The sequence below is a fragment of the Hyla sarda genome, chromosome 3 (genome assembly GCF_029499605.1).
Source record: "Hyla sarda isolate aHylSar1 chromosome 3, aHylSar1.hap1, whole genome shotgun sequence".
NCBI lineage: Eukaryota > Metazoa > Chordata > Amphibia > Anura > Hylidae > Hyla > Hyla sarda.
This window is the reverse complement of record NC_079191.1, coordinates 196,733,902-196,753,571: the sequence shown is the minus strand read 5'-3', so window position 1 is coordinate 196,753,571 and position 19,670 is coordinate 196,733,902. Positions and strand designations below refer to the sequence as shown.

The 19,670-nt window shown below is 37.1% G+C and overlaps 1 protein-coding gene across 9 annotated transcripts in view; it reads right to left on the bottom strand.

The window, feature by feature from the left end:
• Positions 1-19,670, bottom strand: part of ADGRB3 (adhesion G protein-coupled receptor B3) — an 889,024-nt gene that overhangs the window by 579,954 nt on the left and 289,400 nt on the right. For 7 of the 9 annotated variants that reach the window (XM_056565824.1, XM_056565820.1, XM_056565821.1 and 4 more), the window contains exon 3: positions 18,864-18,974. The exons of the other annotated variants lie outside the window; for them this stretch is intronic. In XM_056565824.1, coding sequence (XP_056421799.1) covers positions 18,864-18,974 — 111 coding nt within the window. The remainder of the gene's footprint in view (positions 1-18,863; positions 18,975-19,670) is intronic. 9 annotated transcript variants of the gene reach the window in all.

The following is a 19,670-nucleotide window of genomic DNA, read 5'->3' as shown; positions in this document are numbered from 1 at the left end:
AGCCCATGGCCACACAATGCCCTTGTGAATGAGCCATATATTTAACACCCTTGAACAGAACCAGTGATTCTGTTGTGTGAGATCAGAAAAGCCTTTCCCTTTTGGATCTCACAATATGGCACTGCTATGTGCACGGAGCATTAATATTGTTGATGGCCTCCCAACAGTATCCTGCTATTTCCACTTACAACACATTGTTTTCCATGTTTCTTGAAAAGTTACTTCTGTAAAGTAAATTCCTACATTACTTCATAACTTTATTTTAACAGAATATCAAAATAGAATATGCCATATATATCACTAATAACAAGAAAAGGGTAGGACAAGGTATGACATTCAAATATGCTGTTTAGGTATTAAGAAAAACTCAACTTGTGAAGATGCTAGTAGTTAATATTAAACATCCTACACATATTGTATTGTTTCTCTTACATTGAGGGAGATTTATCAAAGCTGTCTATGTCCCGCATCAATATAGACCAACCTACAGAGGGTTAGACTGGTCTATTGTGCTCCTAATTTATCAAAAGGCGCACGGCTCTTGATAAATTCTGTGCACAGACTTCGTGATCTATGCTTTACACTGTATTTAAACCTGCTCCAGCATGGTTTGACATTTCGGCATACTTTCAGCCGATGCAACTTGTCGCTGAAAAGTCGCTTTTGATAAATTCAGCACCAATGCATTTTTCTGTCTAAATTAGACTAGAATGCATCATGTTCAAAACATCCTCTAAAGCAAAAGTTGCAGAAAAGTCGCACATATTTAGACTGCGACTTTCTGTGCGACAAATTTATACAGGTAAAACCAGCCTAAATCCTTTGATAAATATCCCCCATTAAGTGCAGATAAGTATGTAAGGAATAACAACAATTATGCCCACAGCAAGTACTCCTGTCATATGTCATTTCAAAAATAAATGCTGTAGTTAATACTATTATTATTATACTGGAAATCTATTCAGAGTAGACTTTCAGTAAAATGCCATCATTATTTCTGTTAACTGTAAAGTATGGTTATTGTATTTTTATTTAACTTCTTAATGACCACTGATATGCCTTTTCATGATGGTCATTTAGGGTACTTATTCTAGTCTGACATGTTTTTATTGTGGGGCTAGAATAAGCTTGTGTGGCTCTCCTCTGCCAGAATCAAAGAAGCTAAGCCATCAGTATGATGGTCGGGCTCCTGTTGTGACTACTAGGAGGGAACGGAGATTTTATCTTCGGCATCGACCCCGGCTCCTGCGATCCCCAGCCTTGATTTCAATGGCAGCTAAAACTGTAACTAAAGCCATTCATTTGAATGAGACAGTTCAAATTCCAACTTGAGACGCTAGATGGTTAGACACGATGCTAAACAACTGATGCACTTTTAATACCAGCTGTAGCATCAGTTGCTCTTAATTTTATGCTGGGTTCACTTAGCTTGATGCCGGACATGTGTCACCCAGATTCATGGATCTTGTAATGTGGTGACACAAATTATTATTATTTATTTTTTAATGTTATTATCATGGCAATGTAGTAAAAAAATATATATAAATTTGGTGTTGCTATAATCATACTGACCCGTAAAATAAAGCTGAAATGTTAATTTTACTATACAGTGAATGGCGAAATTTAAGATACAAAACAAGTATGACAAAATCATATTAACAAATAATAACAAAAAAATAACCAACAAAATAATTTAACTCCTAAATGGCAACATTAAAAAGTAAATTTTGTCTTGCAAAAAACCAACTCTCATATGGCTTTGTTGACAAAAAAAAGTTATAAAACTTGGAATGCACCAATGGGAAAATAAAAACAAAAATGTTTGGGCATTAAAGGGGAACTCCGATGGAAAGAAGTAGAAAACAAATGTTTTCAAATCAACTGGTGCCTGAAAGTTAAACAGATTTGTAAATTACTTCTATTAAAAAATCTTAATCCATCCAGTACTTATTAGCTGCTGTATAAAACAGAGAAATGTGTGAATTTCTTTCCAGTCTGACAACAGTGCTCTCTGCTGACACCTCTGTCCATGTCAGAACTGTCCAGATTGGAATCATAACCCCATAGACAACCTCTCCTACTGGGCGGTTCCTGACACGGACAGAGGTGTCAGTAGAGAGCACTGTTGTTAGGCTGGAAAGAACTTCACAAATTTCTCTGTAGTATATCTGTAGCAGTTAGAACATGATAAGTACTAGAAGGGTTAAGATTTTTTAATAAAAGGGATCTACAAACCTGTTTAACTTTCTTGCACCAGTTGATTTGAAAACACTTTTTTTCCACCGGAGTTCCCCTTTAAGGCCTTAAAGGCAGGTCAAGGGAAGGGTTTAAATGAAAATATGTTTTGTTTTTGTTTTTAATAATTAACTGTTTATGTTGCTACAAGTTAAAAGTAAAGCTAAATTAATATGATAAATATAAATTTTTACATAAGCTTCTGTTTACGTTCGCTACCAGATCTGCGGCTGGTCCTCAGATGGCAACCGTTGTATGGCGTGGGATCCCGAATCAAGCCCGCGCCATACCGGCCGGCCGCCAGCTGATTCCTGTAGCTGGGGGCCGGCTATTAACCCTTATTAAATGTCAACTTTGACAGCGGCATCTAAAGGGACATTTAAACCATCCCTGGTGGTCCACTGGAGTGATCCACTGCTGAGGTAGCCAGAGGGCTTACCTTACATCCTATGCCAGCTGCTGCACTGGGAATGATAAAGCCTGGCAGGACCAGGCTTTATCAATTGAGTGCAGAGCACAAAGATCAATGTGGTTCCATGTAGCCACATTGATCTGTATGAGGAATCTAATGAGTTCCCCTAAAAGTCCCCTAAGGGGACTAAAAGTGTAAAAACAAAGTCGAATTTAAATTTAAAAAAAACACCCATTAACCCCTTCCTTATTGAAAGTTTAAATCACCCCTCTTTTCCCAAATTCTATATAAAAATATATAACCAAAATAAAAATAAACATATGTGGTATTGCCACATGCGTAAATGTCCGAGTTATAAAAATATATTGTTAATTAAACCGCACGGTCAATGGCATATGTGGGGAAAAAAATAAAAAAATCCAAAATAGCGTATTTTTGGTCACTTCATCAAAAAATTAATAGATAGCATATTTTTGGTCACTTCATCAAAAAAGTGAATAAGAAGCAATCAAAAAGTCCGATCAATACAAAAATGGGACCGCTAAAAACTTCAGATCACGGCGCAAAAAATGAGCCCTCATACTGCCCCGTACACGGAAAAATAACAATTTTAAGCACATAAATTTTTGTGCATGTTGTTATGATTTTTTCCAGAAATAACACAAAATGAAACCTATATAAGTAGGGTATCATTTTAATCGTATGGACCTACAGAATAAAGAGAAGGTGTCATTTTTACTGAAATATGTACTGCGTATAAACAAAAGCCCCCAAAAGTTACAAAATTATGTTTTTTCTTAAATTTTGTCACACAATAATTTTTTGGGGTTTGTCGTAGATTTTTGGGTAAAAAGACTGATGTCATTACAAAGTAGAATTGGTGACGCAAAAAATATGCCATGATATGCTTTTTAGGTGCAAAATTGAAAGGGTTATGATTTTTAAAAGGTAAGGAGGAAAAAGTGCAAAAATGGAAAAACGCTTGGTCGTTAAGGGGTAGAGCAACTGAAACATCCACCGATAATTTGAGATCAAACTATGCTAAATTAGTATATAATTATATTAATTAGCACTTAAAGTAGACGAACAAAGGTTAATCTTAATATGAAATTTGAACTCTCAGGTTTTAATCTACTTTAAACATGCCTGGTAAATGCGGTTTTAAAATACAACGTTAGTCATTAAACATGTAAATCAATTCAGCCTTTTTGGATTCTCATGTCTTCTTTTGCCATAAAATAGGCATGCCATTGATTTTGTGTGATGAAAGTGTGCACTCAAGGAAAAATGTGACATTCAGGATTCACCATTCTTGAATTTAATGCATGCAGAGTGGCAAGAGGTGCATCATTTCTTGTCTAACAAGCTTCTACTGGGCCAGGTTCAAAGGATGCTACTGCTTTGTTATTCAATCACTGGATATGTAATTTACATATCTGTTGCCAAACAGGAACTCGGAATGAAATATTCTCTAGTCATAGTTAACTAAAGTGTACACCTCTTGAGGAGTCCACCCCTTAAACCTTAAAACCTTTAATATAATTTCCCTTGGAAAACCAGTTTGGATACAATTTTAGCTGGCCATCTCAAAGAGGTATAACTTAGTTTTGTTCAGTAACCAAAAGTTTAACTGACACATATATTAAAACACTATGAAACATTTGGGAGGGGGGGATTTATAAAAAACTTTGCAAAGGAAAAGTTGCCCAATTGCCCATAGCAACCTATCTGATTGCTTCTTTCATTTTGCAGAGGCCTTGTTAAAAAAGAAAGAAGCTTTGATTGCTTTGGGCAACTGTGCACCTTTTCCTCTGGACAGGTTTTGATAAATCTCCCCCTTTGTGTGTGTGTATATATATATATATATATATATATATATATATATATATATATATATACAGTGGTCCCTCAACATACGATAGTATTTTGTTCCAAACGAGCCGTTTGTCGAATCCATCGTATGTTGAGGGATTCGTGCAATGTAAAGTATAGGAAGCTGTACTCACCTGTCCCCGCCACTCGCGATGGTGTCCACACCGCTCCCGATGGTGACCCCGGGCCTCCGCTGGGCTCTCCTGGTCTTCTCCGATCCTCCGCTGTCTTCTCCGGTCCTCTGCTGTCTTCCGCAAGGCCTTACTGGGCCTGCGTAGCAACGTCATTACGCCGCTGCGTACGCCATTCCTATTGGATGATGTGCGTAGCAGCATATTGACGTCATCAGAGAGGGCCGAGAAGACACCGGAAGACCAGCGCTGGACCCGGAGGGCACCCGGAGCATTGTGGAGGGGTAAGTAATACTTAACACACCACACGGGGAACATTAAGCTGCTATCCGGCAGCAGCTTAAGCATTTTGCGCTGCCGAATAGCACTTAAAGTGATGGCCCCGACATAAAAAAGCATCGTATGTCGATGCTGACATCAACATGCGATGGCCTCTGAGAGGCCATCGTATGTTGATTTGATCATATGTTGGGGCCATCGTAGATCGGGGGGTCACTGTATATATATATATATATATATATATATTTATATATATATTTTTTTTTTTTTCTTTTCTTTATAAACCATAAAAAATTAGAGAAAAAAGCACCCAGTGATTTACAGATATGTCTATATGCAATCTTGGGCTGTGTTTACACATGTTTTATTTTTTTTTAAATATGTCTGCAAAATAATTGAAAATTTGCATCTGTTTTTACTAAATGAATGTGCTCTATGTAAGTCTCTATATATGATTTATATAATAACATATCACTTATTTTTACAGATGTTAACAATATGTTGGTTTATTAAATACTGTGTGTACAGACAACTAATTTTCCAAAGACTTAGGCTACATTCACACTGTCGTTTGTCTCCGGAAGTGTGAAGCCTGTTTCGTAACGCGAATAGCGGGAGAAAAAATTGTGCTTGCAAAGTCTTTTTCTCCTGCTATGCTCTCTGAAAATAACGGCACCTGATGGACCCCATTGACTATAATGGGGTCCATCGGGACTTGTTATTGCCCGTTATGACCCGTCAAAATGACAGCCATCAAACTGCAAAAAAAAAAGAGTTGACGGCCGTTATTGCTGGGGCATAACGGCAGTGTGAAATGGGCTTAAAGGGGTATTCCGGGAACTCATTTGACTATGCTACAGGGGCTGTAAAGTTAGTGTAGTTCATAATATAGTGTCTTTACCTGTGTGTGATGGTTTTCTCACAATTCTTATGTGATTTTCACCCCAAGATTTATTTTTAACAGCGAACAAAATGACTGCTGTCTCAGAATTTTTCCCAACTTGCAATGTGGTCGAGACCTGACTCACTAGTCAGCTGACGACAGGGAGCCTGTCTCCTTCAATGGGTGGAGCGATCAGTGGAGCAACTAATGCAACAGCTGTAGTCATCCTGATTGAAGACCACAGGTCTGCAGCTCATTTATGTTTCAATGGGTGGGGTAGCTGAGGTGTGGGAAGGAGGAAAATGGTATCATGGGATTTGTAGGCAAACAAGAAAACAGAAAACAGGAAATACAAGTTCACAGAAAGCTAGCCACAGTGTGATGGTAATCTCACAGCATAGCCATTTAGCCCAAGATAAGCGCAGAACCTTCCTAAGCATGTCCATTACTGTCTGCCAGGTATGTACTAAAATCACCTTATGCTGGATAACCCCTTTAACATTGAACACATACATTTAGCAAAGAGGGTGCAAATGCAAACTTTTTTTTATAAAATATGCTTGAAAAATACTCAGTGTGAATCAATCAATCAGTAGGACTAGTATTTCTCACAGAAAAGGATTGCAGTAACATGTTTAGCTATACACATGTTTATTCGCACATCATTCTACTGTTTAACAAAAACTGAACGAGGCCTACAAAGAAAAGAACACAGTACCTACAGTGAAATATGGTGGAGGTTCGATGATGTTTTGGGGTTGTTTTGCCTCCTCTGGCACTGGGTGCCTTGAATGTGTGCAAGGCATCATGAAATCTGAGGATTACCAACAGATTTTGGGTCACACTATATAGCCCAGTGTCAGAAAGCTGGGTTTGCATCTGAGATCTTGGGTCTTCCAGCAGAACAATGACCTCAAACATATGTCAAAAAACACCCAGAAATGGATGGTAACAAAGCACTGGAGAGTTCTGAAGTGGCCAGCAAAGAGTCCAGATCCCATTGAACACCTGTGGAGATATCTTAAAATTGCTGTTGGGAAAAGGTGCCCTTCCAATAAGAGAGACCTGGTGCAGTTTGAAAAGGAAGAGTGTCTCGACATTCCGTCTGAGAGGTGTAAGAAGCTTATTGATGGTTATAGGAAGCGACTGATTTCATTTATTTTTTCCAAAGGGTGTGCAACCAAATATTAATTTAAGGGTGCCAATAATTTTGTCCAGCCCACTTTTGGAGTTTAGTGTGACATTATGTCCAATTGGCTTTTTTTTCCTAAATTTTTTGGTTTAGTTCCAATACACACATAGGGAATAAACATGTGTATAACAAAACATGTGTTAATGCAATCCTTTTCTGTGAGAAATACTTAATTTCCTTGAAAAATGTCAGGGGTGCCAATGTTTTTGGCCATGACTGTGTGTGTGTATATATATATATATATATATATATATATATATATATATATATATATATGATCAGCACCTCCTTCTGCTCTATAACATGATACATGCAGACTGCATTTTCAACGTGACAGGTTCCCTTTAACAAGTGGCTATACATACATCCCTACAGTGTGTACAGTATGTATAGACAAGACACTTGACTACTTCTCTTACATGGCTAGATTTCTTAAACAACCATAATATAAGGCTATGGTCACAGTGATATTTATTTTATCTTTACATGTATGTGGAAACCATAATGAATCATTTCACAGATTAACTTTATATTTCTGGGATATAAGCTAATGCAAAATACCCAAGTATAATTATTTATGTCAGATTCTGGTGTCTTCAAAGGATCAAGAAATATAAGCATGTTACCATTTTGCTTCTTAACCCCTTAAGGACCCGGGGGTTTTCCGTTTTTGCATTTTCTCCTTTTTACCTTTAAAAAATCATAACTCTTTAAATTTTGCTCCTAAAAATCCATATGATGGCTCATTTTTTGTGCCACCAATTCTACTACCCAAAAATCAACAGCGAAACAGGAAAAAAAATCATTGTGAGACAAAATTGAAAAAAAATTAAACACGCCATTTTGTAAATTTTGGGAGCTTCCGTTTCTACACAGTAAATGTTTCGGTAAAAATTACACCTTTTCTTTATTCTGTAGGTCCATACGATTAAATTGATACCCTACTTATATAGGTTTGATTTGTAATACTTCTGGAAAAAATCATAACTACATGCAGGAAAATGTATAAGTTTAAAATTGTCATCTTCTGACCACTATAACTTTTTATTTTTCCGCTTTTTTTTAAACTTTTTTTTGCAATGTTATAGCTCCCATAGGGGGCTATAACACTGCACACACTGATCTTTTACATTAATCAATGGTTTCTCATAGGAAACCATTGATTAATGATTCTGCCGCTTGACTGCTCATGCCTGGATCTCAGGCACTGAGCAGTCATTCGGTGATCGGACACCAGGAGGCAAGGTAAGGGACCCTCCTGCTGTCTCACAGCTGTCCGGCATGCCGTGATTTCGCCGAGCAATGATGTACTTTCACTTTAGACGCAGCGATCAACTTTGAACGGCACTTCTACAGGGTTATAAGCGCACAGCACCGCGATCAGTGCCACACGCCGTGGCCCCGCGTTGTAGAATGGGAGTGGACTCATGACGTACCGGTACATCATGGGTCCTTAAGGGGTTAAAGGAAAACTCCAGTGGAATTTTTTTTTTTCTAATCAACTGGTGCCAGAAAGTAAAACAGATTTATAAATTACATATTTTAAATATAAGAACCAGATTCAGAGGCCTATAGGTTAACGTTGATTGAAAATAACATTCCTGTTCACTTAGTTTTCATCAGATCAAACGAAAGAACCTTGACAGGTTTTAGGGTGTTCTTCGTCATCTGCTACATAAAACCAGTTACAATTGCACAATATGAAAATGTTTACACACAGAATTTTGGCTTGTGGCATTTTGGTGGATTCTTGTGTGGATTTCTATAAGAATGAGTTTACTGAGGGTTTGTATTTTTTCTGAAAAATATTCTGTTAGGATACAAGCAAAGAACAAAGACTAAAAACTGTATTTTAAATTTAAAACAAAAATCCAGTAAAACCACACATAGCAAAATGCTTTGTGTAAAAATGTCCAGATATTGCTTATATGAAAGGACACAATAAAAATAGCTACTAAAACATGTGTTTTGTAAAATAAGTGATAAAAGCAATGCAAATGCAGAGATATTTTATATATTTTCTGGGCTTGACACCACTAGTCTGCCATTCCAAGTCAGATTCCCTCTGGCATGGTAGTAAAATGCCAGAGGGAAACTGATGCTAAAGCTGACCCCATTATTCTTAAAGGCACCATTAAAGACATATGTCAGTGGGAATGGCAAACAAAAAAAATGGAGAAATAGCCTAATGGTAACCAATGCATTTTTGCATCAATTGTCCAAAATTTGCACAAAAAACTAAGCCTAATGAAACCGATATGTGAACTGAGCCAACACATACAACAAAAAACCCTGCATGAAGGAACTTAATAAAATAGTTGCTAATTACTTTATATAGTTTTGTTATGCATTCTCTGGGTCAAGAGGTAACATAGAAGGATTGACTAAGGGTGCCGTCACATGTACACCGTGCTTCAGTAAAGTATGGGACTGCACCCAGTTATTTCCTCAGGCCGGATAAATCTGAACTGTCCCATTCAAATGAAAAGGATCTGTTAAATCATCAGATCACTAGACATATATTATTGTACTCCTATTTCTGCAGAACACTGCACTGGGAAATGCTGCAAGATACCTTCCCTCAGTCCATCAAATTGGTGTCCCAGTTGATGAGTTAGATAAATCGGAACGGTTCTATTCAAATTAATAGGGTCAGTTCAATCATCAATTTTTCTACAATGAAAGCTGGAAACTGAGTCAGATCACAGAATATATGTCATGGCGCACTGACTTTTTTTCAACATTACTAAATTACTATTAATACTTATACATGTACCATTTTGCAATTTTAGTTGTCTTTCTATCAAGAGGGTTACACACAACATTTTCTGGCTTTTTAAATTTTATTTTCTTCTTCTTATTTTTTTTTTAAGACAAAGTCTGAACTGGATGCAAAAAGGGATGAAAAAAGAAAGACTAAGGGTGCCGTCACATATGTCTGGTGATCCAGCACAGGTTTTCTCCAGCATTGTAGAAAAAACATCAATTTCCCTTGAGTGCTGTTCAAAAGGGAATATTGAAACTGGTCATTGACTGGTCATTAATTCAAATTAATCTGGCATCTCAATTGGGACACTGGATTGCAATTGTTATTGAAATATACAGGGACAGGTGACCTCAGCCTAGATCTCAACACAATTGATGCCATGACTAATGACAAGGTGCATTAGTTGTCATCAGTTGTATGGCATCCGGAGTCCATTGTTTCTGGACACCGGACAAGCTGTGGTCCCCTATCCGGTGCCCTTTGTCGTGTCCAACCATCTAGCGTCAAAATTGAGACACTGGATGATTGTGGACTGTCCCATTCAAATGAATGAGTTCAGTCCTAGCATCAGTTTCCGTCCGATGCAGGCCGGAGGGAAACTATGACGGATGGTGCACATAAAACAACTGGTGCATGGTGGTAGCTATTGATCCGGCTCAGTTCTTAGGCAGGGTTTACATATGTCCGGCATCCAGCATAGGTGAACTCATCCTATATCTCAACGCAACTGATGCCACAACTGATGACAAGCTGAGTTTCTCTGTCCGGTGCCCTCCGGCAAGTCCAACCATCTGACACCAAAATTGAGATGCTGGATGATTGTGAACTGTCCCATTTAAATGAATTGGATCCGTGCTATCATCAGTTTCCCTCCAGTGCACACCAAAGGAACACTATGCCGGACACCGGATAAATGTGAACCCAGCCATACTCATATCGACAGATATGTGATGTCATGTTACCCTTATACTTCTCCTACCTGTTAGATCCAATAAAAATTGGACTCAAAAAACTTATTTAAAAAACTGCCACAAAAATTGCCACACACACACACACACATACACACAGGGTTTACTAGAAAACTACCACTGCAATTTGTTTCTTTTTTTTTTCTTTGTGTAGAACATAGGCTAGAAACACCAAACAAATACATATTTATCTTGTATGATTAAGAATATACTCCCAAAACCCTGTCTTGGTGTTTGTTATAACAAAAAATGAAGAAAAAAAAATACAACAAACTGTGAAAAATAACGATCTTAAACTAATTTACATTATATTATAAAACATTTTCTTTTTGTAATTATTTTTTCTATTATTTTATAAGTTGGAATATTTTGAAAACAATAATTTTTTTTACATAATGCTTAATGTTTTCTGTGTAAAACTGATAAGTTGAACAGGTTGTGAAGTTTTTATACTTTTGACTGGTTTTGGTTGCAGAACAAATAAAATCTTGTAGAGATAATATTAGAAGAGAAAGCTATTATATGTTATGCTGTAAAATCTAATGGCAAGAGAGCAGTTGTACAAAGACATGGTGTATGAGGATGAAAAGGTGCATTGTTGACTGCAAGACTATAAGAACAAATATCAGAACAGATTATAAAAATATGACATATAACTTGTGGTCTTCAGAAAAAGGTAACTGCAGATTTTCTTTTCAACAAGGCTTCCCAATACAGTAGGAAATGTTAGACCTTTATTTTCTCTAAATATAAGACAAATTATTCCAATGATATCCATACATGATATCTTATAGATTACTGACATTAAATGATAAGGTAAAGTTCACATGGCATACATTTCCTTTGGAAGAAAACTGGGATATACCCTTAGACTCCTGCCATATACTCTAGTTCACTCTTTTTATTGTGGCCTGCTTTGTTGCATACAATGGGACTAATCTATAACCTGAATCCAAAATGTATATTCAGCACTGAATATGTACAATTCAATTTGTATTTTCCATTTAAGTCATTAAATTGCATATTAAGGGCATTCAGATGCATATTTAGACACATATTTAGATTTATTAAAACCTGTCTAGAGGAAGAGTGGTGCAGTTGCCCAAAGCAACCCATCAGATTGCTTCTTTTGTTTTTAAAGAGGCCTCTGAAAAATGAAAGAAGCAATCTGATTGGTTGCTGTGGGCAAGTGCACCACTCTTTCTATACAGGCTTATGACATGCCAAATCATGCCCCAAGTAATACAGTGGCAACATGGCATAAATATATAAATAAAACCTTTTAAACAATGCCATTGGCCAGGGTCCACAGAGTTGGCCAGGCCAATAAGGTCTCTTTAAACATTACTTATGCTTATAGAAGGCATAAAAAAAGTTTTTGACCAAATGTAGACCATATGGCAAGATTCACACAGTGTTTTTTTTTTAGGTTGACGTTACCAGCGCTCAGTGAGGAGCGCTTGCTTCTGTAAAAATGTGTCACTTATTTACTCTGTGTGTTCCTGTTTCTGTATTTTTACATTTTGTGTGGTAGTTTGGAGTAGCCATGTTAGTCCAGTGATACAAGTGCAAAAATATTAAAATGTTGCAGAATCTTGTAATACTTTTTTATTGGACTAACAATATTTTATAAAGACTAGCTTTCAGGAGTCCTCCCTTTTTCAAATCAAGAGCATTTCTGAGCTCATAAGTGGAAAACACACAGGTTACATCTCACAAATAGCTGGTCCTTTATGGTCCATAATTTGTGGCCCAACTCCTGCATATTTGTGGGATGTAACCTATGTGTTTTAAGCTTATGAGCTCAGAAATTCTTATGACTTGATAAAAGGAGGACCCCCGAAAGCTTGTCCCTACAAAATACTGTAAGTAGAATAAAAGGTATCACAATCTTCTGCAAAATTCTATAATTTTGCATGTTCATTTTTTGTGCACAGACAGTGCATTTTCCCAAATACTTACATAGAGCACCAAATTTAAAATAAAACAATATAAACATATCTAAAAGTAAAATTGAATAAAGAAATAAAAAAAACACACTGTAATAGAAAGGGACACACATTTTAGATTTTGTCATCAGTAAATTATTAAATTATTTGAATAGCCAATTGGTAAGACTATTTATAGCTTTTAAATCTGCATGTACTGAAGAATCTGAACACGTGTCTGGTCAGGAAAGAGGGTAATGAGCCTGTTCTGGAAGTGGTTAAGAACTGTTCATAAATTTATATTAAGATGAGAGAGAGAGATTGATTTAAAAAATAATGTCAAATTGATTGTTACTTAGAGGGGCACTCTAGTATATAACTTATCCCCAACCCACAGGACAGGGGATAAGTGTCAGAACAAGAAATTGCTAAATCAGGGGGTGTTTTTTTTTTAAAACAATTTTAGATTGTTTTCTGATGAATCTTGTGACATAAACATGGCCTTTGTGCTATACATATCTTTATTTTATGTTTATTAGAAATGGTTTATCAATTCAGTAAATTCAGTAGGTAAAATAGTGCCACAATATTATGTGAAGGTACTGTAATACAACAAAGATGCTTTGTTTTTATCTCCTGACTAGCTGAATACCCGGCGTTGCCCGGTTTTTCTTTCCTCATTCTTGTTGGGGAGGAAAATCAACAAAGGAGGAAGCTTTTGTCTTCAAATCCCATCCCCATATATTGTTGTCATATCCTCCCAACCCCATATCCCGTCCTCATATCCCGTCCTCATACCCCGACCTTCTATCCCGGCCTCCTATCCTGTCCTCCTATCCCGTCCTCCTATCCCGACCTAATATCCCGTCCTCCTATCCCGTCCTCCTATCCCGTCCTCCTATCTCAACCTCCTATCTCAACCTACTATCCCATCCTCCTATCCCATCCTCCTATCTCGACCTCCAATCTCAACCTCCTATCCCGACCTCCTATCCCAACCTCCTATCCCGACCTCCTATCCCGACCTCCTATCCTGTCCTTCTATCCCATCCTCCTATATCGACCTCCTATCCCAACCTCCTATCTCGACCTCCTATCCCGTCCTCCTATCCCGACCTCCTATCCCATCCTCCTATCTCAACCCCCTATCCCGTCCTCCTATCTCCACCTCTTATCCCGACGTCCTATCTCAACCTCCCATCCCGTCCTCCTATCTCGACATCCTATTCTGACCTCCTATCCCGACCTCCTATCTCAACCTCTTATCCCGTCTTCCTATCTCGTCCTTCTATCTCCACCTCCTATCCCGTCCTCATATTGCGACCTCATAACTCGACCTCCTATCCCGACCATCCTGTCCTCCTATCTCATCCTCCTATCCAGACCAGTAATATGTGTACCAGGTATTGAAATATCTCCAGCCGTACAGAAGTTATGTGAGAACATACATTTCCCATTGATTTGCATGGGACTTTAAACAAAATCCCCGACCCTCACAAATGGGGGTAGTTAAGGGTTAAATTAACTATCCTATATTTTAAATGGACATATAAGTAACATGTGACCAAGTATTATCGAAATATCTCCAGCCGTTTGGAAGTTATGCAGTAACATACATTTCCCATATACTTGTATGGGACCTTAAACATAAACCCCGCCCCTGGCAAATGGGGGTGAGTAAGGGTTAAATCACGTATCCTATGTTTGTTGTTGACATATAAGTAACATGTGTGCCAAGTTTCATTTTAATATCTTTAGCCGTTTGGAAGTTTTTGTGGAACATATATACACACACACACACACACACACACACATACACACGTTGAGTTTTATATATATAGATTCCTGTGCTAGTCTATTCTTGGTTCACTTGTGCACCTTTTTTGATAAGTGTTATGGTTACTGTATATAAACATACATACACACACATACAATTTTTTTCTTAACATGAATAAGCAGTTGATAAAGCTACCACATATATATTGCTAAACATTTACCCCTTCTCACCCGCCTGTATGCTTAAATGTCACAAGTATTTTAAATGTTTATATGCATTTGTGCAGTTTGTAGAAGGAATACATGATTCTTTTCCCTCTAAGCTGTGCATTCTGGAAAGAAGAAAATTACATACTAATGAGGTCAAAAAGCCAATTACAGCTATGGTATATCTCTCTGCAGAGCATGGTATTTTCTAAATGTATCACTTCTAGACCACATAGCTTTGAGGGAACAGTGGTGTGAAGCAGTGAGTGTGTGGTATTTATTTATTCAGACTAAGTTATAATATATTGAATGATATATTGAAACACGCTCTGTCAGTCGTCTGGTGTGGTGTGGTTCTGTAGCTCAGTTTGAAATGAATGGAACCAAGTTGTAATACCACACCCAAACTGGAGACAGACAGAGTTCAGTAAGAAAATGGCTCTGTTTTTCTATTTCTGGATGACCCCTTTAAAAATGACCATGCCTGTTTAAAGAGGTACTAAGCCTCTAGACATATTATTCCCTATCCAAAGGATATGGGATAAGATCTCTGATCGCGGGGTTCCCGCCACTCGGGACCCCTGCAATCTCGGATGCAGCACTCCAGACATCCAGCGCATGTAGTGAACTTTGCTCTGTGCCAAATGACTGGCAATGTGGGCTGGAGGCTCGTTACGTCACGGTCACCCCCGCTCATGACGTGACAGCCATGCCCCATTAATGCAAGTCTATAGGAGGGGACGTGACAGCCATCCCGCCCCCTCCCATAGACTTGCATTGAGGGGCGCGGCCATGATGTCATGAGTGGGGCACAGCCATGATGTTGCAAGTGGGGAGCAGCCGTGATGTCACTAGCCTATGGCACTCCGGCGCTGCCGCCGTCGCTCTAAACGAACGTCGGTATCAGCAGGGAGATCGCGGGGGTCCTCAGCAGCAGGACCACCACGATCAGGGATAAGATGTCTAGGGTCAGAGTACCCTTTAAGGCTAAATGTTAATAAGTAATGTTCTCTAAAGGCTTGTGGAAGAGATTTTTTTTTAAACTTGCTAATCCTGAGACAGTGTAAACTTAGACAGGCAGTCTGAGATAGCACCACATTTTTAACAGTGGCTCAGGCTTTTTGAAAATCTGAAACATGGCTATGGGTCATTTAACTGCCATACATGGTCTAAACTTGAAAAAAAAAAATTGGGTGCAAATCATTCTAAACTGTGCTAACACTTTTTCATGAAATATGTTTCAATTTACATCCAGAAAATAGAAAAACTGCTTTGAACCAACCCTCCCCCCTGGCTCTCCACTGTGCCTTTTATACTAAATAACTCAATCTAGTAAACCTGCTGTTCCCAATGAGACAGTTGTTCTAGCACTATTGCAAAGTATAACTATAATTTCATGTGAATAATGAATATAAAAAATAATAACAAATTTTAAAAGATTGTTTTACTCCTCTTTTTTGCAGTTATGGTACATATGGTAATATGTTTTGAATATATCAGTTGCATCCTGATAAGTAAATTTTTTCCTGAAATGGCCACAGCTGATGCAGAAAAACTAAATATCTTTGTACGCCCTCCCCAGCTGGATGGAAACATGATGGCTACTATATATCTCTGTCTATATCATACAAACATCTGGAGGAAAAACTGTCTCATATGATGTCTCCTATGAAAAAAAACAACTTTTATCTGAGAACTGATCTCACAGAAAACTGTGGAATTACTTTTGAGATTTATTTCCGTTTTACATTTTTGCACGTAGTTGAAGGTATTTGTGATGGGAACACTGACTGACATAGTGGAGAATTAACAAAGAAACATTTGTGAAAGAAGTTCAACTTTTTTCTTGCATTTCTAATTTAAATAGAATAAAAATAAGTTTGAATTTTATTAAGATTGTCATTGTTCTATGTATTGGGGGGAGTATAAATCTTTTGCTCTCTACTTTTATGGCATTATAATGCTGGCTAGATTTTGCTGACAGGTCTATATTAATATATATAGTGGTGCTCCTGATGGTTGATTGTACACTTATGAAGACAGCCAAACATACATTTCTTATGAAATGGCACCAAGTAGAGAAACAAGAAGGCCCAGATTTATCAATCTGCCTGAGACAAAATGGACTTTTAAATGGACTATTTGAACATAACAACCAATAACAGCTCATTTAATTTTAGAGCTTTTTAAGATATGAAAGCTGAGCTGTTATTAGTTGTTATAAAAAAAAAACATTTTGAATCGATTAATAAATCTTGGCCAAAGTGTTCTGTTGGCATGATAAAATAATAGGTTTCGCTCCTATAAAGATGCATAGAGGGTGGTGTGTCGACCACTGCTCCACCACCGCTCAGTGCACCGATCAGTGATTGCTCCTTGCATAAGGGAAGCCAGGGTGCGAGGCAGGAGATTGCAGGGGATCCCAGGGGTTGGACCCCCAAAGAGGGTCCCAGTGGTCATACCCCCGAGATCAGAAACGTATCCCCTGTCCTTCTAAGAACTTCAATACTGGAGTCCCTCATTTAATTTAAAATACCAAAGTTGAAGTCACACTGACAAATTTTTATTTATTTATTTTTAATCTGTTTTTAAATCCACACTCAGGCCTTTACTATGAAAGATTAAAGCCATGCTATTGGGGTTTTGAAAAAAAAAACAGTAAATAGTGATGTGGAGTTAACTAATATTTTATGCTTTCTCGCAAGACTTGAGATATAAGTACATTTCTAATAGGGACAAAGAACTGCCATGATGAGTATTGTTTAAGGAGGAAAAGCCAAGACTATACGTATGGAACTAGGCGAAAAAGTAAATAAATGTTTTAATAGGACTCACAGTTGAAGCTTTAGCTAACAAACTAAATACAATTTTTATTTTCATAGCTATAATAGAGTTCATTTGAAAAAAGACCTTTATGATAAATGTGGTTATTATACTCTGTATGTGCAGCATCAGTAAGTCGGGAACCTGGACAAATTATAACACGCTAGGAATCCGTAATTTAACACTATAACATCATTAAGGAAATCTATGAACCGAATTTTTAAATACAAATGAGAAACAGTACATGTATGAAGGAAAGATATGAATACTGCAAGAGTCTATGTCTATGTTCTGACATAATTCATTGCTCTATGAAAGGATAAGAAGGAATTTGCCATCTGTTAATTGAGAGCACAATTTTATTATCTAATACATAATCATTATATGCTATAACCCTTTCAGTGCTAGATAATTCCCCCAGATAGAGTTTAGCAGAAAAATAGTCGGTGTATGCATACAAAATGAAACAAATTTATCACAGTAGTTTTGTTATTTCAATTCAATGTTTTATAAAAAAAAAAAAAAAAGCATAAAAAAACACACAACCTAAAATGCAAGTTGGATGAAATGTCTACTTTTAACGTTCACAAACATTATGACAAATCTTGGATTAATCCCTAAAGTGTAATTCTTTTAAGAATTATTGATTTCAGTGGCATTATATTTTATATAATAGGCTATGTTCAAACACAGTTTTTGAGTTTTTTAACTGTTAATGATTGGGGAAAAAAAGGACCAAAAGCAAAAAATGGGAAACTGTGTGTGAACTTGAAAATGGCTAAAAATATAACGCTCAAAATCGGGTCGAGAAAATGGTGTGTGCCTTATACAGTAAATATACACTATGTATAACATTTTGAATATGAGAAATAATAAGATTCTATTAGGTATAATGGGCAATAGTTCAAATGTTATATATTTCAAAGTGATGAAAAGTTTCAAATATCTATTTGTGAATGCTAAGAGACATCTTTTCATGTTAGATCAACTTGCATTTTAAGTCTGCTGGCTCTTTTTTCATTAGCTTTCCACTTACAGATGTACCATATTTTTCTGCACTGGTCAGCATGACCATTATACTAAAGCCTTTGCATCAAAAAGAATGTGTTGCCAAAAGAGGTCAATAAGTATCTCAGCTGTGAAGTGCAGATAGATCTGTTACATCTGTATGTTTAAAGGGACAGCAGGGTTAGTTAGCCACACTTGCAATGGATGTGTGCTGTCTACTTTGCAGCTACTTTATTTATGGAACTGTAACTGGTGAAAAAATAAATGATTAAAAAAATATATCAGCTTAGAAAAAAACTGACAAATATGCAGAGGATTATGGAAGCATGCAGTGATTTTGCTAAAATTGATAACAGTAAGAAAAATGTAACTAACGTATTACCAGTTTGTGCCATAAATTTAGCAGCATCAGCTTGTTCCTGGGTGACCCTTTTCTCATGAACAGATCTTGGTCGCTGACTTTTAATTGTATGATCTCCAATCATTCCAAATTCTAAAGACAGAATAAAGGTTTATGAGAGCTCGTGTGTAGACATTTCTCAAAACAGCACTCATGTCTCATGCAATCTGATCCTGAACATACCTCCATTGAGGAAATACACTCTGTACAATAGATAATGCATGTCACATATTTTACTCTTTACTGACAACTGTTATCAAAATAATCATAGGCAACATTAAATGGAACTTTTCTATCATGATAATTGTTACATAAATATATATATTGTATAATGCAAGCAATAATAAACGTAGGCATTGGGAGCATATGTATAATATGCAGAGCTAATGAACATTATGTGAATCAATTTGTACATCTATTGTTAGATTAATGTTTAATCCAGGGACAAGAAACATGTGGTTTGAGCATTATGGGCCCATGAATGTAAAAATGAATGTTTTGAAATAAAACTGTAATAGATGAAGAAAATAAAAAATTGAATGGGTATTCCGCCTTAGCCCTTTATCTAAAGGATATGCGGTGAATGTCTGATAGATGTGGTCTCATGTCTGGGATTGGCACCCAGAGGTGGCTGCAGCTCTTTCCATTCACTTGTATGGAATTTACAGAAATGCTTTCTCAGCTCTTTCCATAACTCCCATCAAAGTAAATTGAGAGAGCCATGTGACCACCTCTCCATTCAAATTTTCTGCCATCAGTCTCTTTACCAGGTGGTAATGTGGTTGATGC